The following is a 27841-nucleotide window of genomic DNA, read 5'->3' on the forward strand; positions in this document are numbered from 1 at the left end:
CAAGTATAAGGAATTACAGGCATAAGATAATTAAAACTCCTTTGTTTTGAGCCCATTCCTAAGGATATATATATATATATATATATATATATATATATATATATATATTTTTTTTTTTTTTTTTTTTTTTTTTTTTTTTCCACACGCTGTATATACACACACTCACCAGCCACTTTAGATACACCTGCTCAATCGCTTAGTAACACAAATTGCTAATCAGCCAATCACATGGCAGCACCTCAATGCATTTAGACGTGGTGAATACGACTTGCTGAGGTTCAAACTGAGCATCAGAATGGGGAAATAAAGGAAAGGGGATTTAAGCGACTTTGAATGTGAGATGGTTGTTGGTGCTGGATGGGCTGGTCTGAGTATTTCAAAATCTGCTGATCTACTGGGATTTTCATGTACAACCATCTCTAGGGTTTAACAGGGAATGGTCTGAAAAAGAAAAAAAATCCAGCGAGCGGCAGTTGTGCGGATGAAAATGTCTAACTGTCAGAGGAGAATGGGCATCCTGGTTTGAGATGATAGAAAGGCAACAATACCTCAAAATAACCATTTGTTACAACCAAGGTATGCAGAATACCATCTCTGAACGCACAGCACATCGAACCTTGAAGATGGGCTACAGCAGCAGAAGACCACACCAGGTGCCACTCCTGTCAGTTAAGAACAGAAACACAGAGGCTACAATGCACACAGGCTCACCAAAATTGGACAATAGAAGATCAGAAAAACCTTGCCTGGCTGAAGAGTCTTGATTTCAGCTGCAACATTCAGATGGTAGGGTCAGAATTTGCGTGAACATCATCAAAGCATGGATCCATCCTGCTTTGTATCAACAGTTCAGGCTGGTAAACAAAATATATATGAAACCCTGCGAGCCACTTACGGATAAATGCCTACAAAATAATAAGTGAACAGTGGAGACCAGCTGCAAACACTCAGTCACGTTCCATATTCGTGCAAAGTATTAAAATAAAAAAACAATGTGTCTGCGCTAGAAAAAATCGCTGCACTCAAAGTGCAGTACCCCTAGGTGCTAAAGTATAAAGTGCACAGTGCTATGTGAAACACAGCAAGTGAGTGATCAAACAAAACAACATATCCATTAAAATATCAAAATAAAATACAAGAGGATATAACAAACAGTGAATAAATGAAGTCCAAAAACGTGTATATCCAATGATATAAAAGTGCCCAAATAAATTAGTCCAAAAATTTGGTGAATTTCACATATCCTATCTTCCAAACTGTGCCACCAAAAAACATGCTGTGGTGTCTTCCAGCCGCCCCCACAGGTGTATATGCTCACCTTCCTGTGTGTGACACAGCGATTAGACTATGTCAAACAAAGCCTTGGAGCCACTCCTGTGCTCATTAGGAACCAGCTGTGCAGACTTCCAATGTTCTCAAGTGGAGATGGTTTATGCAAGAGAAAAAAACTCCATAGCGCAATATGTAGGTATAAAGGATTTTAAAATAATCAGCTCCCCTCACATATATGTGCATGCGTAAAACTACCCCTAAGTGCTAAAGTATAAAGTGCACAGTGCTATGTGAAACACAGCAAGTGAGTGATCAAACAAAACAACATATCAATTAAAATATCAAAATAAAATACAAGAGGATATAACAAACAGTGAATAAATGAAGTCCAAAAACGTGTATATCCAATGATATAAAAGTGCCCAAATAAATTAGTCCAAAAATTTGGTGAATTTCACATATCCTATCTTCCAAACTGTGCCACCAAAAAACATGCTGTGGTGTCTTCCAGCCGCCCCCACAGGTGTATATGCTCACCTTCCTGTGTGTGACACAGCGATTAGACTATGTCAAACAAAGCCTTGGAGCCACTCCTGTGCTCATTAGGAACCAGCTGTGCAGACTTCCAATGTTCTCAAGTGGAGATGGTTTATGCAAGAGAAAAAAACTCCATAGCGCAATATGTAGGTATAAAGGATTTTAATCAAATAATCAGCTCCCCTCACTGGGGTACTCACATATTGTGGGTGCGTGAGTGCACCATCCTTAACAAGCATAAAACGGTCAATCTCTCGGTGTGGTGTGCGGTGCGGCGTGTGTAACGAAAATCTCCTGCTCTCTCTCTGCTGACAGCTCCGTTCACGCGTAGGGGAGGGGCCTGAACGGAGCTGTCAGCAGAGAGAGAGCAGGAGATTTTCGTTACACACGCCGCACCGCACACCACACCGAGAGATTGACCGTTTTATGCTTGTTAAGGATGGTGCACTCACGCACCCACAATATGTGAGTACCCCAGTGAGGGGAGCTGATTATTTGATTAAAATCCTTTATACCTACATATTGCGCTATGGAGTTTTTTTCTCTTGCATAAACCATCTCCACTTGAGAACATTGGAAGTCTGCACAGCTGGTTCCTAATGAGCACAGGAGTGGCTCCAAGGCTTTGTTTGACATAGTCTAATCGCTGTGTCACACACAGGAAGGTGAGCATATACACCTGTGGGGGCGGCTGGAAGACACCACAGCATGTTTTTTGGTGGCACAGTTTGGAAGATAGGATATGTGAAATTCACCAAATTTTTGGACTAATTTATTTGGGCACTTTTATATCATTGGATATACACGTTTTTGGACTTCATTTATTCACTGTTTGTTATATCCTCTTGTATTTTATTTTGATATTTTAATTGATATGTTGTTTTGTTTGATCACTCACTTGCTGTGTTTCACATAGCACTGTGCACTTTATACTTTAGCACTTAGGGGTAGTTTTACGCATGCACATATATGTGAGGGGAGCTGATTATTTTAAAATCCTTTATACCTACATATTGCGCTATGGAGTTTTTTTCTCTTGCATAAACCATCTCCACTTGAGAACATTGGAAGTCTGCACAGCTGGTTCCTAATGAGCACAGGAGTGGCTCCAAGGCTTTGTTTGACATAGTCTAATCGCTGTGTCACACACAGGAAGGTGAGCATATACACCTGTGGGGGCGGCTGGAAGACACCACAGCATGTTTTTTGGTGGCACAGTTTGGAAGATAGGATATGTGAAATTCACCAAATTTTTGGACTAATTTATTTGGGCACTTTTATATCATTGGATATACACGTTTTTGGACTTCATTTATTCACTGTTTGTTATATCCTCTTGTATTTTATTTTGATATTTTAATGGATATGTTGTTTTGTTTGATCACTCACTTGCTGTGTTTCACATAGCACTGTGCACTTTATACTTTAGCACCTAGGGGTACTGCACTTTGAGTGCAGCGATTTTTTCTAGCGCAGACACATTGTTTTTTTATTTTAACAGTTCAGGCTGGTGGTGGTGTAATGGTGTGGGGGATATTTTCTTGGCACACTTTGGGCCCCTTAGTACCAACTGAGCAACGTTTAAACACTACGCCCTACCTAGGTACTGTTGCTGACCATATCAATCCCTTTATGACTATAGTGTATCCATCTTCTCATGGCAACTTCCAGCAGGATAATGCACCAAGTCACAAAGTTCATATCTTAAACTGGTTTCTTGAACATTACAATGAGTTCACTGTACTCCAATGGTCTTCACAGTCACCAGATCTCAATCCAATAGAGCACCGGGAGATTCAAATCTGCAGCAACTGCGTGATGCGATCAGGTCAACATGAACCAAAATCTGAGGAATGTTTTCCAACACCTTGTTAAATCTATGCCACGAAGAATTAAGGCAAAAGGGGTCCGACCCGATGTTGGCAAGGTGTACCAAATAAAGTGGCCGCTTAGTATACACACACACTATATTACCAAAAGTATTGGGACTAATATATATATATATATATATATATATATATATATACACATACACACACACACACACACACACACACACTTTAATGGCATCCCAATCTAAATCTGTAGGGTTCAATATTGAGTTGGTCCACCCTTTGCAGCTATAACAGCTTCAACTCTTCTAGGAAGGCTGTCCACAAGGTTTAGGAGTATGTCTATGGGAATGTTTGCCCATTCTTCCAGAAGCAAATTTGTGAGGTCAGGCACTGATGTGGATGAGAAGGCCTGGCTCGCAGTCTCCGGTCTAACTCATCCCAAAGATGTGCAATCTGGTTGAGGTCAGGACTCTGTGCAAGCCAGTCCCCTCCACCCCAAACTCGCTCATCCATGTCTTTAAGGACCTTGCTTTCATGCACTGGCCCATCATTTGGTGGATGGGGAAGTGGGGATTATGGTGTGGGGTTGTTTTTCAGGGATCGGGCTTGGCCCCTTAGTTCCAGTGAAGGGAACTCTTAAGGCGTAAGCATACCAAGACATTTTGTACAATTTCATGCTCCCAACTTTGTGGGAACAGTTTGGGGATGGCCCTTTCCTGTTCCAATATGACTGCGCACCAGTGCACAAAGCAAGGTCCATAAAGACATAGATGAGAGAGTTTGGGGTAAAGGAATTTGACTGCCCTGCAGAGAATCCTGACCTCAACCTGATAGAACACCTTTGGGATGAATTAGAACGGAGACTGCAAGCCAGGCCTTTTTGTTCAGCATCAGTGCCTGAACTTATGAATGTGCTTCTGGAAGAATGGTCAAATATTCCCACAGACACACTCCTAAACATTGTGGACAGCCTTCCCGGGAAAGAGTTGAAGCTGTTATAGCTGTAAAGGATGGGTCAACTCAATATTGAACCCTACGGACTAAGACTGGGATGCCATTAAAATTCATGTGCGTGTAAAGGCAGACGTACCAATAATTTTGGTAATATAGTGTATATTACACACACACACTATATAAATAATATATAATACCTGGCTTATCTGCAGCCTCATCATCTTCACTGTCAGAAATAATGTTTTTTCTTTTTGAAACCTTTTCTTCTTCACTGTCAGATATCTTCTTTTTCTTTGCTTTTTCACTCTCGCTATCATCACTTCCAGAACTGCGGCGTGGTGACCTTTTCTTTCTGTTCTTTGTTCGTTTTCTTTCCTCTTCTTCATCACTGTCATCCGATGAAACTATTTTTCTTTTCATCCTTGGAAACTCATCTTCTGAATTATTGTCAGCTTGCTTAGCAGGTGTATCATCTTCTGAGTCACTATGTGCTGGTTTGGAACGGCGTCCGTCTTCAGAATCACTATTTACACGTTTCACAGGTGCTTCATCATCTGAGTCAACAGCTGCTCGTTGAGATGGCGGCTCATCCTCTGAGCCACTTCCTGCTTTTTTGGAAGTTTTACTCTTAGAACCACGTGCTGGCTTCTTGCGACGTTTAGCTACACGTTTAACAGGAGCCTCGTCTTCAGAGTCACTAATAACTCGCTTTGCAGGAGCTTCATCTTCCGTGTCGCTAGCTGTTTGTTTTGAAGGAGCCTCATCTTCTAAATCACTAGTTGCTTGCTTGGCAGTAGCCTCATCTTCCGAGTCGCTAGCTGCCCTCTTGGCAGGAGCCTCATCTTCCGAATCGCTAGCTGCTCGCTTGGCAGGAGCCTCATCTTCCGAATCGCTAGCTGCTCGCTTGGCAGGAGCCTCATCTTCCGAATCGCTAGCTGCTCGCTTGGCAGGAGCCTCATCTTCCGAATCGCTAGCTTCTCGCTTGGCAGGAGCCTCATCTTCCGAATCGCTAGCTGCTCGCTTGGCAGGAGCCTCATCTTCCGAATCGCTAGCTGCTCGCTTGGCAGGAGCCTCATCTTCCGAGTCGCTAGCAGGCCGATTGGCAGGAGCCTCATCTTCTGAGTCGCTAGCAGGCCGATTGGCAGGAGCCTCATCTTCCGAGTCGCTAGCAGGCCGCTTGCCAGGAGCCTCATCTTCCGAGTCGCTAGCTGCCCTCATGGCAGGAGCCTCATCTTCCGAGTCGCTAGCTCCCCGCCTGGCAGGAGCCTCATCTTCCGAGTCGCTAGCTGCCCGCCTGGCAGGAGCCTCATCTTCCGAGTCGCTAGCTGCCTGCTTGGCAGGAGTCTCATCTTCTGAGTCACTAGCTGCCCGCTTGACAGGAGCCTCATCTTCCGAGTCGCTATCCTCATGCTTGGCTTGAGAGTCACCTTCAGAATCACTAGCTGCAGTTTTACCTTGCCCTTCATCATCAGAATCATTAATGCGCATTTTACTGGGTGTGTCCTCATCAGAATCACTTCCAGAATGTCTAGATCTTACTTCCTCCTCTGAGTCACTGGCTCCTCCTTTTACAGGAGTATCATCATCACCACTGTTTTTTTGTCTGGTTGGCTCATCATCCGAATCACTGGCAACGTGATTTTGAGCATCTTCATTTTCAGAGTCACTAGCATTACGATTATTGCTACCATTCTCTACATCGCTGGAGGTTCGCTCCCTAGGTTCATCATCTTCTGAATCATTTGCTTCATTCTCAGATCCGCTGCCTCCTTTCATGTCTTCATCGCTGTTGTCATTCTAAAATAAAAAAAAAGTGTCATAAGTATTTAAACTTGCAATTATTAAATCAAATATCAAGGTAAAGAAAGAAAAAAGAAAAAAAATATATATACATATTTGCAACACATGCACATTTCCCCCCATGTTTTACCATTTAAACATGCTCCAAATACAGAAAAATACCCGTTGATGTGCCGGAAATATAACTTCCTCATATTGGAGTACAGTACAAGACACAAGGTTTGTATTCATAGACCATGGTTTTATGCAGGCTGTCGTCACATGATTGAATGCTGGCAAAAACTAGCTAGGACCATCCCCATTTAATGCTGATATAAACCTACCCACTGCCTCCCTTAAAGCATGTTATACAGCACAGTGCTTGTGCTGGGTCATTTGGACCCCTGTATCAGCTGAAATACCTGGCTGATCATATGACGTCCTGGACTTTGAGTGGGGATAACTGAATGATGCTTGCAGCTACAGGCATCATTCATATATCATCTTTTTCGGCCGGCGATTCTGTGCACCGCACAGTTCAGCCGCTTGATCGCTCTTAAAGGCGGCGGGAGGGGACATCCCCCTTCCTCCGGTGCTTCTCCAGGCTCTCCCACATGATCGGCAAGCCGGTGAAGGAATCCGCCACTGCCGGAAGTTGATCATAGAGATGACTGGTGACCAGATGGTCACCAGTCATCTCTATGACCATCATTTTTTTTTTATCTCAATCTTTCCACTTTGGAGGAGAGATGTGGGGTTTTATATACCCCACATCTCTTCATAAAGGAGGACCTGTAAAGAGAAAGTGTAAAAAAATAAATAAATAAAAAAAGTTAAAATAAACAATTTTCTAGCAAAACAACTATAATTTCTCATGTAGGAGTAGAGTGCCAGAATAGGCCTGGTGTGGAAGTGGTTAAAGTATATGCAAACCCTACAAATGTGAGGGTTTACAGACATGGACAAATCTGTTGGCTTCCAAGGAAAAAGAAGCCACAAATTTCTCTGAAAGTTGAAATAGACATAAGTAATTGTCATCCATCATTGTTAATTCTGTATTTAAAAAAATGATAGGCTTTTTTTCTTGAACTAGCAGATTATTATAAATTAAACAAATGAAAATGGCATGGACAAAAACGATGGGTCTCTTAACCTAATATTCTGTAGCACAAACTTTGGAGGCAATCTGTGCAAACAAGTGATTTCTGTAGCTCTCAATGAGACTTATGCACATACCAACATGTAGTTTGGGCCATTCCTCTTGAGAAAAGGCTATCAGACTGCAGCTCATAGAAGGCCACTTCATAATGGTCCAATGTTTTGTTCTTATGCATTCTTGGGTGCTTTCAACTGTATTTTGGGTCATTATCCTGTTAGGACCCAAGACCTACAACAGACAGCATCTGGCACTAAATTTTACTCCAAAATTCCTATATAGTCGTGAGATTTCATTGTGCCCTGCACAAATTCAAGGCACTGCAAAACGTAGCAAAGAGGTCTTAAAACGTCCTTTTCTTTGAAAGCTCCATTTTTTGTCTGTGAACATAAAGCTGATATGAGTTGTCAACCAGTTGTCATCTGTTCAAAGGGCATTCTCTTAGAAGCATTGTAGCTTGTCAAAATGCATTTTAACAAATTCCAGTTTCCTTTTTATTTTTTTAAATGTTGTTCTGTCAATAGTGGAGTCTTCCTAGGTCTTCTTCCTTTGATCCCACTATCGCTTAAGAAGCAACGAATGGTACGATCAGACACTGATATACCTTGTTTGTATACAGTACTTATAGATGTGTGGGTGTATACAATAATAAAAAAAAAATTAAAAAAATGGGTTCCATAGACAAAGAAATGTTCTTATCCCTTAACATTAGGGTAAGTGCTCAAACAATATAATCAGGGGAATTAGTGGAACCTGTGTGAAGGAATGTGATGTAAATAATAATAATAATAATAATAATAATAATAATAATAATCTGAAAATGTCTATTTTCTTATGTGCATACATATTTTTCTCCTTACTCATTATATAAGTATACAGATTAGCTCTGTTCCTATATTTTTCTCAAAATGGCGGGTACCCCCTACATCCCACACATCAGAAGAACGCGGAACTGAAGATAAAACCAAGGACAGCCAAACCTCGTTATGAAGATTCTCCATCTTCTTTTCTATCTTAACCAATGAGATGTACCTATTAGACTAACATAGCAATGACGTATTTTTGTGTATAAAACATTAGCACCGCCTTGAATAAATCAGAAGTGTAAAAAGTAACGGAGCTGAGCGTGTCTCAGAGTGTTTACTTTTATATGCATGCATATCCACACTTTCCAATTAGAGACAGCAGCAGATAACCTTGGGCTCGATTGGAGCTCTTAATCATTTCCATAACAGATGGTGCCGAAACCCGGGACCTCAGGCTACAGTCGAAGCCATACCGCGATAAGCATTCGAGCGTTAATTGAAAGATGAGACGGGGGTTTGCGCAGCCCTAACAGTACCGGTAAGTCTTCTTTATATTCTTACCACTGTACGACTTTCTTATCTTTCGGTTGACGGCTGGATTCTGTCGGTATGCTGAGACTGTCTTAGAGGAAGGTATTTCCTCGCCTGAGGTTGTTTTAACTAACCTGCCAATGGGTTTCTGCTGTCTGTAGTTGTTCACTGTCTGCCATTCTTTGGGCTACGAAACTCAGCAGTCTAAAAGTGCTACATGTGTGTTCTCATCTCCAGATGAGCTGTCGGCCTCTGGAGTGAGATGGGTTATTGTGGCAGTCGGTTATAGGACGGGTTACTCATGGGTTTGTCGGACCTTTGAGGGAAATCTCAGCTGCTGGAGCCCCCCGCAGTCTGAAAGTGTTACAGATGTCTCACCCCCAGATGAGCTGTCGGCCTCTGGGAGTAACTGTAATGACGGCCTTTAACTGGGTTTAAGGGGAGTTGTCTGCCCCTGAGGTTATCTTAGCCTGCTGAAATTTTGCAGTTCGAAGAGTGGCAGGTGTAATGTCCTGTTGTGAGTGTATTTGTGGTTTACTGTTTGCTATACACGAGAGGGGTTGGGGAATGGTTAAGGTCGGAGGGGGGGGCTGCCCGGGGGATCTGTTGGGTCGCGGGCCGTTGCTCCTCACTACCCCTGACGTGTTTGTTCTTGTTCTGAGATTAACCGTACATTACAGGGTTATAGCAGACAGTAGCAGCTAGGAGCGCAGTCTTATGTGCCCCCACCCAAGGAATTTGTTGATAAAGAGCAGTGAGAAAGAATATCAACGCCTTGGTTGTACGTATTCTCCTCTCAAGCCGTTAGCCGAGAAACAGAGAGAGAAAAGAATGTGATATTGTAAAGAAAGTGATATTGTGAAGAGAAGAAGATGTTGAAATAGTTAACAAAGTTGAAAGAAGTGGCGAAAGTTATGCTGCTAAAGAAACAGGGAGAAAAATCCTGTGTGATAAAGAAAATTGGATAAAAGGAAGTTAAGAAAGATGGCGATTGTATTCTGTATGTGTATCACAGAGTTGAGGATACAGTATGTGAAATTACCACGCTATGTTGGAACTTGAAACAAAAGGAGGGGAGGGACGGCACTGCCCTCCGTCTAACAACCACTCCTTTCTTACCACCCAAGCACAACCCACTGTGACAACTCAGCCCGGCGGCCATCTTAGTGCACCCATGCCTTCACTTTCTACCCAGCCCAGTGCACTTCCTGCCAGCGGCCATCTTGGTACACCCAGTGAGCTTAAACAGCCTGTACCCAGCCCTCCCTGTTTTAAACCAGGATGGTTCATACCACACACCTGTCTTCCCCAATACGGAAGCATCACATTCCCAGGCCGGATATGTTAATAATGAAGAAGCGTCTGAGTGGGAAGCCCAACAGCAGGCAGCAAGGCCACCCACTGATTTAACCCCCAATCCGGCTCCGGACTCACAGTTCCGAGAGGATCTCAAACACGTGCTGGCAACCGTAAAGAACAGTGCCCCTTGCCAGCCCCCGCCCCAACAACAGTCTCGGTTACCAGAAGGGGCACCAGTGATGTATGTCGCTTTTACTCCATCACAAGCAGCGGCCTTAGTGACAAGTCTGCCTGACCCAGAGAAGCAGCCAATTCCCTTCTACCACAGGATACTGCAGATACAAGAAACTTAGAAGCTGCCTGGAGAGACTTGATCAGCCTATGCCAAATCAAAGCAGGATATGTCTTTTGGCCAGTTATGCAGACAGCCTTCAATGATGCCTGCCTGACAAGTGCCACTTCCTACACCTCAGGCGTGGAGTTCTGTGCACAACTCCACGACTGGGCAAAGGAGAAGTTGACGGATCAGATCACCACAATCCAAGATATTACCCAAGATAAAGTGGAGTCTGTGAAGAAGTATCATGCTAGACTCGTACAGGCCTTTGATGATCTGAGTTTCTCCCACTATGAAAAGAGACACACATGTTTCCTGCGTGGGAGTGGATGGGTTGCCCCGCTCCAGTCCATTTGTAGAGCCACTCCAAGTGGGGACATTTCCTGATTTGCTTGCCAGATTTGTGGCGTCCTCTACATGTCCCTTGAATCTACTAGGAGCTGATGTGTTGTCCGGACTACAGGCCTCAATCAGGACACGCCTGAAGGGGGGATGAAGTTACATACTCCCCTATCTTTAGAAGACTAATCTGCTTTGTGTTCTCTGCCTCTCCTGATGACACTTAATGAAGCAAAAACTTCAAGTTCAATACTGCAGGAAGTACTTGACAGAATCCCTGCGTGCCTATGGTCCACAGGACCGGAAGACAACGGTCACTTAAAGGTGCCACCAGTTTCAGTCAAGCTAAAAGAGGGCGCTTCATTGCCCCGGAAACCACAATAACCCCAAGAAGAGTACCCCTAAAGAAGAACCAGGTACCTGCTGTGGATGCCTTTGACTGCAAAATACCACACAGAGGTGGACCTTACAACTGTTTTCTTCAGTGTCCACCCTCACCCCTCCTGCTGGTACCTTTTCGCATTCATCCACGGAAAGAAACGGCAACATACCTAAACAGTTGTGCCACAAGGGGCACAGAACTTTCCAAGCCAGTTTGCAAAAGCTATGGCTATCATCCTTGACACATGACAAGAGGAACACCCGGAAGTGATTCTCTTCCAACATGTTGATGACCTTCTCCTTTGTGCAGCTGACTTACCCCCTGTTGAAGTCACCTCAGAAAGCCTGTTGTGCTATCTTGCCAACCAGGGGTGCAAAGTCTCAAAGCCCAAATTGCAGTGGTGCTCAACACCTGTCATTTTCCTTGGACACTGTTTGTCCCATGGGACAAGACATCCCACTGAAGACAGGGTGCAAGTAATCTCTGATATCTCACTGCCACAAGGCCAGAAATCCCTTCATGCCTTCCTTGGACTAATTTCCTAGTGTGGAGCATGGATTCCAGAAGCCTTCCTACTGATGCTCTGCAATCAGACCCTTCCAGATGTCTCCTGAAGAAATATCTAAGTTTGAGGCCCTCAAGTGTGCCATCTCAGGCGCTAGGGCTCCCAGACTACGACAAAACGCTCAAGCTCTTTGTATCCAAACGTCTGGGACATGCTGCAGGTGTACTCACCCAATCACATGGCATCAGCCTATGCCCCGTAGGATATTATTCCTGTCGGCTGGATGCGGTAGCAAGAGGAGGCCTATTGTGTCTGCGAGCTGGCTTTGCTATACAAGCCTTGCTTGACAAAACTTTGAACTTGGTCCTCGGACACTGCCTCGTTCTGCTTACTCCCCATGACATTGTTGCCATATTCAACCAAGATCCAGCCGAAACACTTGTCCACTACCAGACACTTGAGACTCCTGTGTTCCCTCCTACTGGACAGCATTACTCTATTAAGTTGTCAAACACTGAACCCTACCACCCTTCTTCCACTTCTCGAGGGGGAAAGGGAGGAGGAGTAGAGTCTTGACTTGTCACCCCATGACCACACAGGACACGCGGTCACCACTGAAAACACTGTTCTACAAGCTGAAGCCTTACCACCGATGATGTCTGCACAGGAGGCAGAGCTGTAACCACTTACTACAGCATGTAAATGGGCAGAGGGAAAAAGAGCCAACATTCATATGGACTCAAGATATGCTTTCAGCATTGCCCATGATTATGGTGTTATCTAGGACAGAGGATTCCTGACGGCTGCAGGAACACCTGTGAAAAATTGATGCCTTGCTTCTCCCAACCCAAGTGACTATTCTGAGTAAAAGCACACGACAAAATGAACTCAAAGGAAGCTCGAGGCAATCATCTAGCCAATTCAGCTGCCAAACAGACAGCTGGTAGTCCACGGGAAGTGGACAGCAGGGTGGTAGAAGAAGACCACCCTGTGCTTACTTTACAAACTCTCCCAGTGGACAGAGTTTATCTAAAAGAACTACAGGAAACAACAAGTCCGGATAAGAAGGAAGGCTGGAAACGGAGAGGAGCAACTCTCAGAAATGGACTATTCGAGTGCAACAAGAAGCCTTGTCTACCCAGGAGTATGTACCCAGCCGTGGTGCAATGGGCACATGGAGCTGCCCACTTGACAAAGACTTTTATGAACTCTCTTATCAACAAGTGTTGCACCAAGAGTTACTCCACTGACCGACAACTTCTGCAGATAATGTATTATCTGCACCAAATGTAACCCAGGACGCACAGAAAAAAAACACAGAAGAAGCACCTGGCAAAAGCCCTATACCCCATTCCAGAGGATGCAAATTGGTCATTCTCAAGTGCCAAGAAGTGGCAGATTCAAAAACGCCCTAGTGGAAGTGGTCATGACTGCCAGGACCACAGCTAAGAAATTACTGAGTGAGATAGTATGTAGATTTGGGGTCCCAGAGGTGATATTGAGAGATCAGGGACCAGCCTTAACAGCAACCCTTACAAAAGAGATTTGGGCAGCACTGGGGGTTCAGGTGGCACTACACATCCCATACCACCCTCAAAGTAGCGGGAAGGTAGAAAGGATGAATGGGACACTAAAAAAAACAGGATGTTAAAGATGGTCCAAGAGACTAACATGAGTTGACCAGACAGTTAGCCCATTGCCCTGTTCAGTGTCAGACATACCCCCAGGGGAAACATGCCCTATCCCCTAATGAAATTTTGTTTGGTTCAGCTCCCAGACTTGGTTGTTACTTTCCACAACAGTTACAGTTGCAGTCTGATGTGTTGACTAATTATGTAACCACATTATCATGAGAATTAACCTGAATGCATGTCCAGGTGTTTTCTTCCATTCCAGATCCTGAATTAGATACAGGAACACACCAACTACTGTCTGGAGATCCTTGAGCCAAGTTATGATGGTCCATTCCAAGTTTTGCTGACCACAGCCACCTCTGTCAAGTTGGCCAGGAAGAACACCTGAATGCACGCTTATCACTGCAGGAGAGCGTGTTTTCGGGTGCTGCATATCCTTTTTCTGTTTGATCTAGGGGGGAGGGGCCCAGGAGGTGGCCATCACAAAAATGATAACATAATTACGTTTTGGTGTAACTCTTCAGGTACACATGTGACCACCTTTACTTTAGATTACTGTGACATAGTACCTTGTCCGTTTGACCCTTCATGGTGATGCGATTGTTACAGTGATATCCCTGACGGTAAGGATATATATGTATGCCACACAGACAGCTACTGGGCACAGAGTTGCGGTTCCTGTGGGGGCCAATGGGTTGGAACACAGGGCCAGACTGGGCGACCACAGAGTGCATTAGACAAGAAAGATGGAAATAGAAAGCCCCATATTCTAACCGAAGATACCCCTGATACATACACTGACCCAGCACACAGTCAGAGGAGGAAGCGAGCAGCTCTCTCCGGAAGCTTTGATCCTCATGTATACATACATGTCATAAGGGTTACAAGGGGGGTCCCTGATGAGTTTAAAGCCAGGGATCAGGTAAAAGCTGGTTTTGAGTCTTTGATCCCCATAACAACTGTCAGCAAGAATGTAGATTGGATTAATTACATGTCATGGTTATGCAATAGAGTTTGTCGATCAGCATACCTGTCTCCATGTGTTCATCTCTAGAGACCAGCTGACCCTCACCTGAATGCTTTTGTAACCTCTCCTCTAAGCATGGCCCCACCCCAGGCCCTATCAGGGAACCCTATATTAACCTGTGCACCGCAAGCCAGCAGTGCTGATCAACCATTGTGTGTTAGCCTCTGTGTGTACTTGCTGTGTTTCATACATCTGATTCCTCTTACCGACTTTGGCGTGTTCCCGACCATCCCTGTTTGCCTGTGACCCTGAACCTTGGCTTGTCCCTTACTTTCCTTGTTGTTCTAGCCTGCTGCCTCCTTCCTCTTCTCCTGTAGTCTACCGTGAGCGTGAGCTGTGAGACCCTGGGGGCCGCGACCTGGAGCCAGACTGCAGCGCAGTCCATCCTTACCATTAAAGGCTCTGGTGAACACCTGCTGGCTCTTAGACTCCGCGTCCTGGGGAATCTATGCTCTAGCTCCCAGTGGGATCTGTGTCAGTGATCCAGTAGACCTGCTTCCTGAACCTCCCAGGGATCAATCCGCAGCAGTCACCCGTAGGGTCCACTACCTTGCGGTGCACTCCTGATCCCAACGGTGTGCATTTGTCACCCAGCCTCTAGGTGACCTGACACTACACATATTATAACCAACAGAGATTTGTAAATTACTCTAAAGATGCCCTCCAGGGAATTGCTGACCAGTTAGCCCCCACTTCCTACATGACATTCCAGGACCGGATGGCCTTAGACATGGTGCTAGCTGGGAAAGGAGGTTTTGTAAAATCATAGGAAAGAACGGGAACCTGATGTCCATACATTTCTGATAATACTGGCCCAAATGGTAAGGTTACTTTAGCTATAAAGAAATTAGAAGATCTGTCATTGGAGTTGAAGAAGAACTCAGGTATCACAGACCCATGGGACCAATATTTTAGCTGGATGAGTGGGTGGCAGAAGGTGCTCGCCCAGATAGGGGTAAGGGTATTAATAATCCTGGTCCTTTTAGCCCTGATTGTATGCTGTATTCTACCTTTTGAAAAAAAAGTTAATGAGCAAAGCTGTAGACAATAGCACACCTACATTTCTCCACCAAGAAGAAGAGGACCTCCTTATGATGGAAGATGACAAACCCTTCACTCCTCTACAGTCACTCCCTGTCCATAACCTCACAATCCTATAGGGTTTTAGGGATAGATAGCGCCTGACTGCATCTCTCCAGCTGTATCAAGGAGGGAAGTGAACAGTTGCTGCCCAATTCTATATACAGCCTAAAAGAGTTGCTGAGGAGAAGGGCCAGGCCAAAGTGGGACCTTTAGTATTAGGGACAGAAAAGAGAAAATAGTCATTTTAGGGGGGATTGTGAAGGAATGTGATGTAAATAATAATAATAATAATAATAATCTGAAAATGTCTATTTTCTTATGTGCATACATATTTTTCTCCTTACTCATTATATAAGTATACAGATTAGCTCTGTTCCTATATTTTTCTCAAAATGGCGGGTACCCCCTACATCCCACACATCAGAAGAACGCGGAACTGAAGATAAAACCAAGGACAGCCAAACCTCGTTATGAAGATTCTCCATCTTCTTTTCTATCTTAACCAATGAGATGTACCTATTAGACTAACATAGCAATGACGTATTTTTGTGTATAAAACATTAGCACCGCCTTGAATAAATCAGAAGTGTAAAAAGTAAACGGAGCTGAGCGTGTCTCAGAGTGTTTACTTTTATATGCATGCATATCCACACTTTCCAATTAGAGACAGCAGCAGATAACCTTGGGCTCGATTGGAGCTCTTAATCATTTCCATAACACCTGGGCACTGTAAATAAACTCACTCCCCATAAACTGATGTACCTTCAGCTTGTTTCTTTAGAAGTTTTCTTTGACTCCTTTGTCTAGCATTCACACTATACTAGTTCAATCTGGGGTTGATTATCCTCTTAAGGTAAAAAAAAAACAAAAAACCCTTCCACCGTTTGTCTCCACACCCTCCCCCAAATCTCTAAATACTTATCTGACAACCCCCTCGATCCAGCACTGTCGTCACAGGCAGCCCCGCTCTGTTCTCTACCTGCATTCATGGGCTTGTCTGAGAGCAGCAGGAGCCATAAGCAGGGGTGCGGTCAAGCTGGGCTGTGTCAATGCGGTCAAGCAAGCAGCTTGCAATGGGGGCAGACACAGATGAGCCAAGATTGCCAGTGGGGGACCCCAGAAGTGAAGATAAGCGACCGCTCTGCACAACAGAGCAAGTAAGTATAAAATGTTATTTTATTAAAAAAAAAAAAAAAAGCTAAAAACCAACAGCTTTACAATCACTTTAGGTTCATACTAAAAATTACTTGTGCTTCACTACCTCATATCGATGCACTGGACTTTCAACATCTGATCCATGTTGTCTGTTATTTCCCTCATCATCAGAGTCACGCTCATCTTGAACTGGGGTTGCACCACCATCATCTGCAACAAGATACAGAAGTTACTAGATAATACAAGAAATAATTAGAAGCAGGGTGGCTTTGATTTAAATCAAGTCGATTTAAATCACTAGTAAAAAAGGCTTGATTTAAATCATAATATTGCAAGAGCAACTGTCATCTCTGTCCCGCAGTGGCTCCTCCTCTGACCCGCTGTTGATTTACTGACAGTCTCAGTCACTTTAATGGGACATCTGGTGATGCGGCAGTGACACAACAAGGCGAGTGGATGCCTAAAGCTCACCGGCGCTGCCATAATGGATCTTAAATGACAGGTGCTCTTTAAATGTAAGGACTTTTTCTTGCTGGTAGGTACCGATTCAATCATACAGTTTGTAGTGTACTTAGATTTGCAAAACAACAGGATAAAGGGATATTCCTGAACTTTGTATTATCTCATGGTTACTGTGAAATTGTGTGAATGCATCAATGCAGTGCATGTTATCTCAGCTTGCATTCATTGAACGAGGTTACCAAAAATTTTAATATTGCAGAATATAAAGCCTCATGCTACATAACTAAGCTCCATTACATGCTGAATAAACTAAATTATTAATGTATCTTAAATAGAAAACTATCTTTAAATAGATTTTTACTCCAAAAAGCATTTTATTAAAATAAAAAAACATAGGATTTAACTGCTTGCAGACCAGCCGCCTTCATACCAGGGCGGCAAGTGGTCTCTCCTGTGTGAATCGCCGTAGCTGTATGTCGGCTCACACAGGGGCAACTGCGGGAGGGTGCCCACAGGTCAAGCGGACTCAATGTTCTCCAGCGACCCACGATCGTCTAGTACAGAGGCAGAACGGGGATCTGCCTTTGTAAAGGCGGCGAATCCCCGTTCTAACAGGGGACATGACAGATCTACTGTTCCCAGTCATTAGGAACAGTGATCTCTGTCATGTCCCTGGCAGCCCATCCCCCTACAGTTAGAACACACCTAACCCCTTGATCACCCCCTTGTGTTAACCACTTCCCTGTCAGTACCATTTTTACATTGATCAGTGCATTTTTGTAGCACTGATCAATGTAATAATGTCTCTGGTGCCCAAAAAGTATCATTTGGGGTCAGATTGGTCCGCCGTAATCCCGCCAAAACTCGCAGATCACCGCCATTACTAACAAAACAACTAAAAAATAAAATAAAAGTCCCTAAATCTATCCCACAGTTTGTAGACGCGATAAACTTTTGCACAAACCAATCAATATACGCCTATTGGGATTCTTTTTTTTACCAAAAATATGTAGAAAAATATATATTGGCCTAAACTGATCAATAAATGTGTTTATTTTTTAAGAGATTTATTACAGCAAAAAGTAAAAAAAAAAAAAAAAAAAAAAATTTTTTTCAAAATTGTCGCTGTTTTTTTTTTTTTTTTTTATAAAAAATAAACAACACAGAGGTGATCAAATACCACCAAAAGAAAGCTTCATTTGTGGGGGGGGAAAAAAAGGGACGTAAATTTTGTTTGGGTACAGAGTTGGAGGACCATGCAATTGTCATTTAAAGCGACGCAGTGCCATATCGCAAAGAATGGCCTGGTCATTAAGGGGGCAAACCCTTTCGGGGCTGAAGTGGTTAACCACTTACGGACCGCACGCCGCAGTTTTATGTTGGTACTTTGAAGAGGAATATTGTTATGGCAGCAGCTAGCTGCCATAACCCCCATATCTTCTTCAGTGGGCGGTCCGCTCTCAGATAAAAGTGGTCTCTGCGGCAGATTCGCCACGAGATCACTTAATCAGCGGCAGGAGAGGGCCCCCCGCCGCTGTGCTACGGTGGCCTCCGCTGCTTACCGGAGCCGTCAGCAACGGCAGAGGCTATCGGATCCTTCTCCTGGCTTGACATGGAGACGAGTAGGGGTGCAACGGATCGTCACTGATCTGTGATCTGAACGGGTCAACCTATTCAGATCGGCACACCACGCAATGCGCGGAGTGATCTGCTGCCTCGGTCTTAGGAAAGGCCTCGGCCTTAGGAAAGGCCGCGGCTTTGGCCTAGCTCCGGAGCAGCGGTCCTATTGGTACACCCGGCGGCCGTTTATCACGTGATCACTTGTAAACAAACCGGCATCATGTCATGACGCCGGTTCCTCTCTCCCCTCTGTGTACTGATCTGTACAGTGGAGGGGAGAGATCGGATGGCAGCAGCGCTGTGGGCTGGATCTGTAGTGCTCACAGAGCTGCTCTGTGACAATTGCAGTCACATCCATGCTCAGCCATCCCGCCATACACTGCAATACCCTGGCGATACCCAGCCATAATCGGCCAATATTACAGTGGGGGAGATGACGTGGACATTACAGTGGGGGAGATGACGTGGATATTACAGTGGGGCCTAAATGGTGGTGGAATTTTCACAGGTTTTTGCAAATTCAATTATTATTTGCTGATCCGAAAAATGATCCGATCCGTGACTCTGATCCGAGGAACGATCCGATCCATGAGTTTTTTGATCCGTTGCACCCCTAGAAACGAGTGAGGGGAAGATGGCCCCCACCTGTCTCCATATCATTGCAGGGCGGAAGAGACGTCAAAACGTCCCTTTCGCCCATAGCTCTTAAAAGGGCTTTTTTTTGTTTGTTTTTTTTGTTTTTTTTTGCATTACAGTGTAAAAATGAGATCTGAGGTCTTTTTGACCCCAGATCTTATATTTAAGAGGTCCTGGTATGCTTTTTTTTCTATTACAAGGGATGTTTACACAAGTAAAAATAAAAAAAAATATTTTTTAAACACGCCCCGTCCCGCCGAGCTTGCGTGCAGAAGCAATACTTCATATTCCCATCGCACACATTCCTGGATGAGCTCACGGATATGGGTGCTGCAGCAACAACCAGCTGGATACTGGTTCAAGTCACAATGAAAATATTTGCCAGCACACCATGGAACGGCCTAGATAGCGTCCAAATGTAATTTATTGCATGATCACAACACAAGGATAGTGCAACGTTTCGGAGTCACGCAGGACCCCTTCGTCAGGCATGTGACTCACATGCCTGACGAAGGGGTCCTGCGTGACTCCGAAACGTTGCACTCTCCTTGTGTTGTGATCATGCAATAAATTACACGTTTGGACGCTATCTACGCCGTTCCATGGTGTGCTGGCAAATATTTTCCTTGCGTGCAGAAGCAAACGCATACGTGAGTAGCACCCGCATATGAAAACTGTGTTCAAACCACACATGTGAGGTATTGGCATGATCGGTAGAGTGAGAGCAATAATTCTAGCCCTAGACCTCCTCTGTAACTCAAAACATGCAACCTGTAGAATTTTTTTAAATGTCACCTATGGAGATTAAGGGTAAAAGCTTGTTGCCATTCCACGAGCAGGCGCAATTTTGAAGTGCGACATGTTGGGTATCAATTTGCTCGGCATAACATCTCTCACAATATAAAAAAAAATGGGCTAACTTTACTGTGGTCTTATTTTTTAATTAAAAAAAAGTATTTTTTCCAAAAAAGTGCTCTTGTAAGACCGCTGTGCAAATATGGTGTGAAAGTATTGCAACAACTGCCATTTTATTCTCTAGGTTGTTAGAAAAAAAAAAAAAAAAAAAAAAAAAAAAAAAATTATATATATATATATATATATATATATATATATATATATATATATATATATATATATATATATATATATATATATATATATGTTTGGGGGTTCTGAGTAGAGCTGCACGATGAATCGTTATCGCAATTTTTTTCCCCCCCTTGCGATCTTGACAAAGTATTTCCTGATTCTTTCTATGCATAGAGTTCTCTCTGCTCTGCTGAAGCTGACAGCTATCAAAAGAAAGGAAAAAAAAAAGAGCCAGTCTGCCAAGAATCACAACATTCTTTAGCAGTGGAACTTAAGTATAAACATTGTAAAAAAAAAAAAAAACTGTTTTTAACTTGTAAACAACAAAACTCAGAAAGAGGCTCGGTCCTTAAAGTAGAGTTCCACCCAAAAATGGAACTTCCACTTTTTGGAATCCTCCCCCTCCTCCAGTGTCACATTTGGCACCTTTCAGGGGGGAGGAGGGAGCAGATACCTGTCTAATACCGCTGTCTTCTGGGAGACACACAGGTCCCAGAAGACAGCAGGGACCAGTGAGGACGCGCAGCGTGACTCGCACATGCGCAGTAGGGAACCAGGCGGCTTCACCTCCTGGTTCCCTTACAGAGGATGGCGACGGCGGCAGAAGAGAGCCGACGAACAGATTGGCTTCGGCTACCGACATTGCGGGCTCCCTGGACAGGTAAGTGTCCATATATTAACCGCCTGCCGGCCGTCAATTGTTGGCCAGGCGTCGCGGCTCTCGTTGCGGGTGGGCGTCATATGACGTCCTCCTATTTAAACAGGGAATGCGCGCGATCGTGCGCGCGCATCCCTGTTCCTTCGGTGGCGGCGTGTCACGGAGACACCGCTCGCCACCGAGGGGGGTGAACAGCCATTGGACATGGCTGTTTACCACGTGATCGGCCGTGACTTCATCACAGATAGGTCCATCCCATTGTGCACGTCGGTGACGGAGTGTTCCCGGAAACACTACTCGTCACCGACGCCGGTAAACAGCCGTTGGCTGGCTGTTTACCCACGTGATCGGCTGTGATCCATTCACAGCCGATCATAAATGTAAACACAGAGCGGTAACTAGCTGTTACCAGCTCTTCTCTCCTCACACACCGTTTCCAGTGTGAGGAGAGAAGAGCCAGAAGCAGTGAGTTACCAATCTGTGTTCTGTAGTGTCTGCACCAACACCACACCTGTCCCATCGCCCCCCCAATTGTCATCTGTCACCCAACAGTCACCAGTGTCACCCAATAAAGTGCACCTGTCACATAAGGGACTGCCATCAGTGACCGTCAGCAGTGCACCTGTCACCCGTCACAAATCAGTGACCATCAGCGGGGCACCTGTCACCCGTCAGCCATCACCCATCAGTGACCGCCAGCCGTCACCGACCGCCAGCCGCCACCCATCAGTGACCGCCAGCCGCCACCCATCAGTGACCGCCAGCCGCCACCCATCAGTGACCGCCAGCCGCCACCCATCAGTGACCGCCAGCCGCCACCCATCAGTGACCGCCAGCCGCCACCCATCAGTGACCGCCAGCCGCCACCCATCAGTGACCGCCAGCCATCACCCGTCACCCATCAGTGACCGCCAGCGGTGCTCCTGTCACCCGTCACAAATCAGTGACCATCAGCGGTGCAGCCGTCACCCGTCAGCGACCGCCAGCCGTCACCCGTCAGCCGTCACCCGTCAGCGACCGCCAGCCGTCACCCGACAGCGACCGCCAGCCGTCACCCGACAGCGACCGCCAGCCGTCACCCGACAGCGACCGCCAGCCGTCACCCGTCAGCGACCGCCAGCCGTCACCCGTCAGCGACCGCCAGCCGTCAGCGACCGCCAGCCGTCACCCGTCAGCGACCGCCAGCCGTCACCTGTCAGCGACCGCCAGCGGTGCTCCTGTCACCCGTCACAAATCAGTGACCATCAGCGGTGCACCTGTCACCCGTCAGTGACCGCCAGCCATCACCCGTCACCCATCAGTGACCGCCAGCCGTCACCCATCAGTGACCGCCAGCCATCACCCGTTACCCATCACCTGTCACCCATCAGTGACCGTCAGCCATCACCTGTCACCTTTTAGTGACCGTCACCCATCACCAGAAAGTGTCCGTGGCCTGTCACCCATCAGTGACCATCGCCTGTCACACTGTCATCACCGATCAGTGAACGTCAGCTGCCACCTATCGCACAGCCCATCAGTGACCGTCACCTGCCACCTGTCACACCGCGTCATGTCCAAAAGAGTATTCAGCAGTGAGGAGGCGTTCCAGATCCTCTCCATGACCGATGAGAGCAACGGGGAGTTCTCATCAGATTCCAATTTGGATCCTGATTCAAGTTCGGCATTTGAACCAAATAGTGAATCGACAAATGATTCGGAGGAAGAATGGGTCCCTCCCAAAAGGGCACGGCACTCTGGAAACCAGGATTATATTCCCAGGCCCAGTACCAGCGCTGCCACCACCAATAGGCCCCAGGAACAAATTCCCAGGCCCAGTACCAGCGCTGCCGCAAGCGTTAGGCCCCAGAAACAAATGCCCAGTACCAGCGCTGCCAACACCAATAGGCCCCAGGAACAAATTCCCAGGCCCAGTACCAGCGCTGCCACCAGCGTTAGGCCCCGGGAACAATTGCCCAGTACCAGCGCTGCCGCCGGCGATAGGCCCCAGGAACAAATGCCCAGACCCAGTACCAGTCCAGCCACATCACGCCTGAGTACCAGCACAGGAAATTCCAATCCAACTACTGGAGTGTCACACCCCCCAAGAGCCAGGGCCTCTACATACATGCCAGATGGTCTTGCCAACCCAATATGGCTGCCTTCCAACTCGGCATCGCCAATTATTCTCCCGTTCACAGCACTGCCAGGTGTGCAGACCAACACCCAAAATTTCTCAGAGATTGATTTCTTTCATATGTATTTGCCAGACACTATGCTGCAATTTATTGTGGACCAGACAAATTTGTATGCCCAGCAATATATTCCCAACAACCCCCAATCATCCTATGCCCGTCCTTTTGAGTGGAGAGATCTGAATTTGGAGGAGTTCAAAATGTTTATGGGCCTCACCCTAAACATGGGGATTACAAAAAAAAATGAAGGACATGCCTATTGGTCCACCCACCCCATCCACAATATGCCCATTTATTCTGCCCTAATTGTCCAGGTCCCGATACAAGATGATAATGCGCTTTCTTCACTTCAGCGACAACACCCAGTGCCCTCCCCACAATCATCCAAATTACGACAAGTTATACAAGATTCGCCCACTGATAAATTTCTTTTCTCAACAATTTGCAGAACTCTATGTCCCCGATCAGAAAATTTGTGTCGATGAGTCCCTGGTACCCTTTTCAGGCCGGCTAGGAATAAAGTGGTATATTCCTAGCAAAAGGGCCAGATACGGAGTAAAGTTATACAAGCTATGTGAGAGAGCCACGGGATATTTGTATGCATTCCGCATATATGAAGGAAAAGATTCCCAGCTCCAGCCCCCCCGGCCTACATGGGCACAACTGGAAAGATTGTATGGGACCTGGCATACCCACTTCTAAACAAAGGATATCACATTTACGTTGACAACTTTTACACCAGCCTGCCCCTTTTCAAACACTTATACATCGCAAAAACCCTGGCCTGTGGAACCTCCAGAAAAAATAGAAAGGGCTTCCCACAATCTTTAGTGAACAAAAAGCTGCGAAGGGGGGAAAGAGCATCATTGAGATGCAACGAAGTGCTGGCCTTGAGGTGGAAGGATAAGAGGGACGTGCACATGATGTCCACCATCCATGAAGACACTGCAATTGTGGTACAAAGAAGACAAGGTCCCATTGAAAAGCCAACATGTGTCCAAGATTATAATCTCTACATGGGGGGGGGGGGGTAGATTTTAACGATCAAATGATTCAGCCCTATTTGTCAATCAGGAGGTCCCGATTCTGGTATAAGAAGGTAGCAATTTATCTCATCCATTTGGCCATTTACAATTCCTACGTAGTCTACACCAAATCCATTGAAAGCCCCGCCCCCTTCCTAAAATTCATAGAAGTTGTCACGTCCCTCATCTATCACCAAAGACCCCCCCAAGAAGACCTTCGCTCTGAGGCTGTTTGCCGACTCCATGAGCGCCACTTCCTCTTCAGCATTCCACCATCTTCAGGCCGAAGACGGCAAAAAAAATGTCGCATGTGCACCAAAAGAGGATTTAGAAGAGATACCAGCTACCATTGTCCCCAGTGTCCCTCCCAACCTGGCCTTTGCATTGGTGAATGCTTCCAAATTTATCACACATCCATAAAATATTAGCCCATATTTTTAACCATTTCCCCATTTTCATCATCTGTGCTGACCATTTTCCATTCTTTCCCAAATAACCATGCCACTGCCTTCCATGTGAACTGACCCTGGCCTGTTTTGTGACTATGCCTCTGCCTACCGTTTGGACTGCCTCCACGTGAACTGACCCTGGCCTGTTTTATCAACTACTCTACTGCCTACCGCTTGGACTGCTTACATGTGAACCGACCCTGGCCTGTTTTATGGACTATGCTTTTGCCTACCGCTTGGACTGATCTGTTGACCTGCTACTGTAGTACACAGGGGTCTCACATATGTGAGGGGCTCCAGAATTGTTTTTCCGGTTGGAGAAAACAATTATTTTTGTTTTCTCCGGGTTTCGGAATTAGGGTCTGGAGTCTTCATAGAGATTTGGGTGGGTCGAAGCCTCTACCCCTGTGCCCCTGTGCCCAGGTCTTACCTGATTGTGGCCCTCAGCCTGCTGCTGACTTACTGCCACCATGCCCATGCCTGTCGCGGTACAATAATGAGTGTCTGCAGTTAATAGTGTACCAGGACCAATATTATGGCTGTGCTGGCTGTCTCTGCCTGGACAATTTCTATGGACTGTGCTGTGCCGACTATAGACAATATTCCTGCCTGCTGCCTGGATAGTTAATATTGCTGCCGCTAAGCACCTCCCTGCCTGCTGCCTGGACCAGTGCTCTCCTCTGTGGATACTACTAAAAGCACAGGTAATGCTTTTTTTTTTACCCTTTCTGCAATAGAATTTATTTTGGATTGTAATTCTTGGTATGTGCATGCTATGTGTTAGAAATATGAAGGGTTTTCAAAAATGATAGGTTGCCAGGAAATTATATATGTCATTTATGCTCCTAGAACGCCTGATGGTGCTACTTTGATGTTGGGCCTCTGTATGTGGCCAGGCTGTGTAAAAGTCTCACACATGTGGTATTGCCATACTCAGGAGTAGCAGCAGAATGTATTTTGGGGTGTCATCTTTGCTACGTACATGCTATGTGTTGGAAATATCTGATAAATGGACAACTTTGTGTAAAAAAAAAAAAATGTGTTTTCATTTTTTTCCACATTTTCCAAAAACTTCTGGAAAAAAATGAACCGTTCAAAAGACTCATTATGCCTCATAGATTATACGTTGGGGTGTTTGCTTTCCAAAATGGGGTCAGTTTGGGGGCAATTCTATTGTCCTGGTGCTCCAGGGCCTTCAAAAGTGTAAATGGTGGTTGAGAAATGAGATGTGTCATTTAGGCTCGTAGAACGCATGAAGATGCTACTTCAATGTTCGGCCTTTGTATGTGGCCAGGCTGTGTAAAAGTCTCACACATGTGGTATCGCCATACTCAGGAAGAGTAGCAGAATGTATTTTGGGGTGTAATTTGTTGTATGCATATGCTCTGAGAGAGAAATAACCTGTTAATATGACAATTTTGTAAAACAATTAAAAAAAATAAAAAAATAAAAAAATCTTCATTTTGCAAAGAATTGTGGGAAAAAATTACAACTTAAAAAAATTCACCATGCTACTTACTTAATACCTTGGAATGTCTACTTTCTAAAAAGGGGTCATTTAGGGGGTATTTGTACTTTTCTGACTTGTTAGTGTACCAAGAAATGAGATAGACCAGGCATGTCCAAAGTCCGGCCCGCGGGCCAATCGCGGCCCGCGGACCGGTTTCGGACGGCCCGCCTGGTAATTTTGACATATATATCTTTTGTGGCCCCCAACGAATCCCCGAGCGCCGGGGGCCATAAAAGATAGATATGCTGGCTGCCTTGGAGGGGGCGGGACAAGCGCCGTACAGGATACAGGAGAATTTCCTGTTTACACGGCGTCCTGTGTAAAAGGAAGTCCCGTCTCCTGCGCTGCCATTGGACAATTGTTTTGTCCATCATAGGAGGCGGGACTTTCAATTAAAGAGGCCGCCGTGTAAACAGGAATTTCTCCTGTATATCTGTTGGCGCTCGTCCCGCCCCCTCCCTGTCTCCTTCAAGGCTGCAGATGGACATGAATCAGGCTGCACTGACAGCAATGGTGAGTCTGCATTCATGTCAATGTGGTGGGGGCTGCCGTATTTATGTCAATGTGGTGGGGGCTGCATTCATGTGAATGTGGTGGGGGCTGCATTCATGTCAATACGGTGGGGGCTGCATTCATGTCAATACGGTGGGGGCTGCATTCATGTCAATACGGTGGGGGCTGCATTCATGTCAATACGGTGGGGGCTGCATTCATGTGAATGTGGTGGGGGCTGCATTCATGTCAATGTGGGGGCTGCATTCATGTGAATGTGGTGGGGGCTGCATTCATGTGAATGTGGTGGGGGCTGCATTCATGTCAATACGGTGGGGGCTGCATTCATGTCAATACGGTGGGGGCTGCATTCATGTCAATACGGTGGGGGCTGCATTCATGTCAATACGGTGGGGGCTGCATTCATGTGAATGTGGTGGGGGCTGCATTCATGTCAATACGGTGGGGGCTGCATTCATGTCAATACGGTGGGGGCTGCATTCATGTCAATACGGTGGGGGCTGCATTCATGTCAATACGGTGGGGGCTGCATTCATGTCAATACGGTGGGGGCTGCATTCATGTGAATGTGGTGGGGGCTGCATTCATGTCAATACGGTGGGGGCTGCATTCATGTCAATACGGTGGGGGCTGCATTCATGTGAATGTGGTGGGGGCTGCATTCATGTCAATACGGTGGGGGCTGCATTCATGTCAATACGGTGGGGGCTGCATTCATGTCAATACGGTGGGGGCTGCATTCATGTCAATACAGTGGGGGCCACATTCATGGCAATGGAGTGGGGGCCGCAGATGGGCACTGATTAGGCTGCATTGATGGGCACTGACCCTTATTTTGCTTCACAGTTCTTTATTTAAAATTTAAGATTTTTTTTCCTGAAACTTCATTTTTAAAGTGAAGGTGCATGTTATAAGCAGATTAAATCCGGTATATCCAAATAACACGCCCAAGCTCATCTATTCACCACACACAGCACAAAGGCAAGAGAATTCTTGTTGGGCCGTGTATTAGTGCTCGGATGGACACACTTAGACCAAATTTTAATGGTTTAAGAATGTCAGGCAAAATGGTCG

General features: G+C 45.6%; 1 protein-coding gene across 1 annotated transcript in view; it reads right to left on the bottom strand.

Annotated features, from left to right (window-relative positions):
- The window catches only part of IWS1 (interacts with SUPT6H, CTD assembly factor 1), a 63482-nt gene that overhangs the window by 26238 nt on the left and 9403 nt on the right, over positions 1 to 27841 (bottom strand). Inside the window, exons 2-3 of the mRNA XM_073625780.1 lie at positions 16738 to 16841; positions 4796 to 6395 (exon numbers count right to left, since the gene is read on the bottom strand). Of these exons, the coding sequence (XP_073481881.1) occupies positions 4796 to 6395; positions 16738 to 16841 (1704 nt within the window). The remainder of the gene's footprint in view (positions 1 to 4795; positions 6396 to 16737; positions 16842 to 27841) is intronic.

The sequence above is a fragment of the Aquarana catesbeiana genome, linkage group LG04, assembly GCF_042186555.1.
Source record: "Aquarana catesbeiana isolate 2022-GZ linkage group LG04, ASM4218655v1, whole genome shotgun sequence".
NCBI lineage: Eukaryota > Metazoa > Chordata > Amphibia > Anura > Ranidae > Aquarana > Aquarana catesbeiana.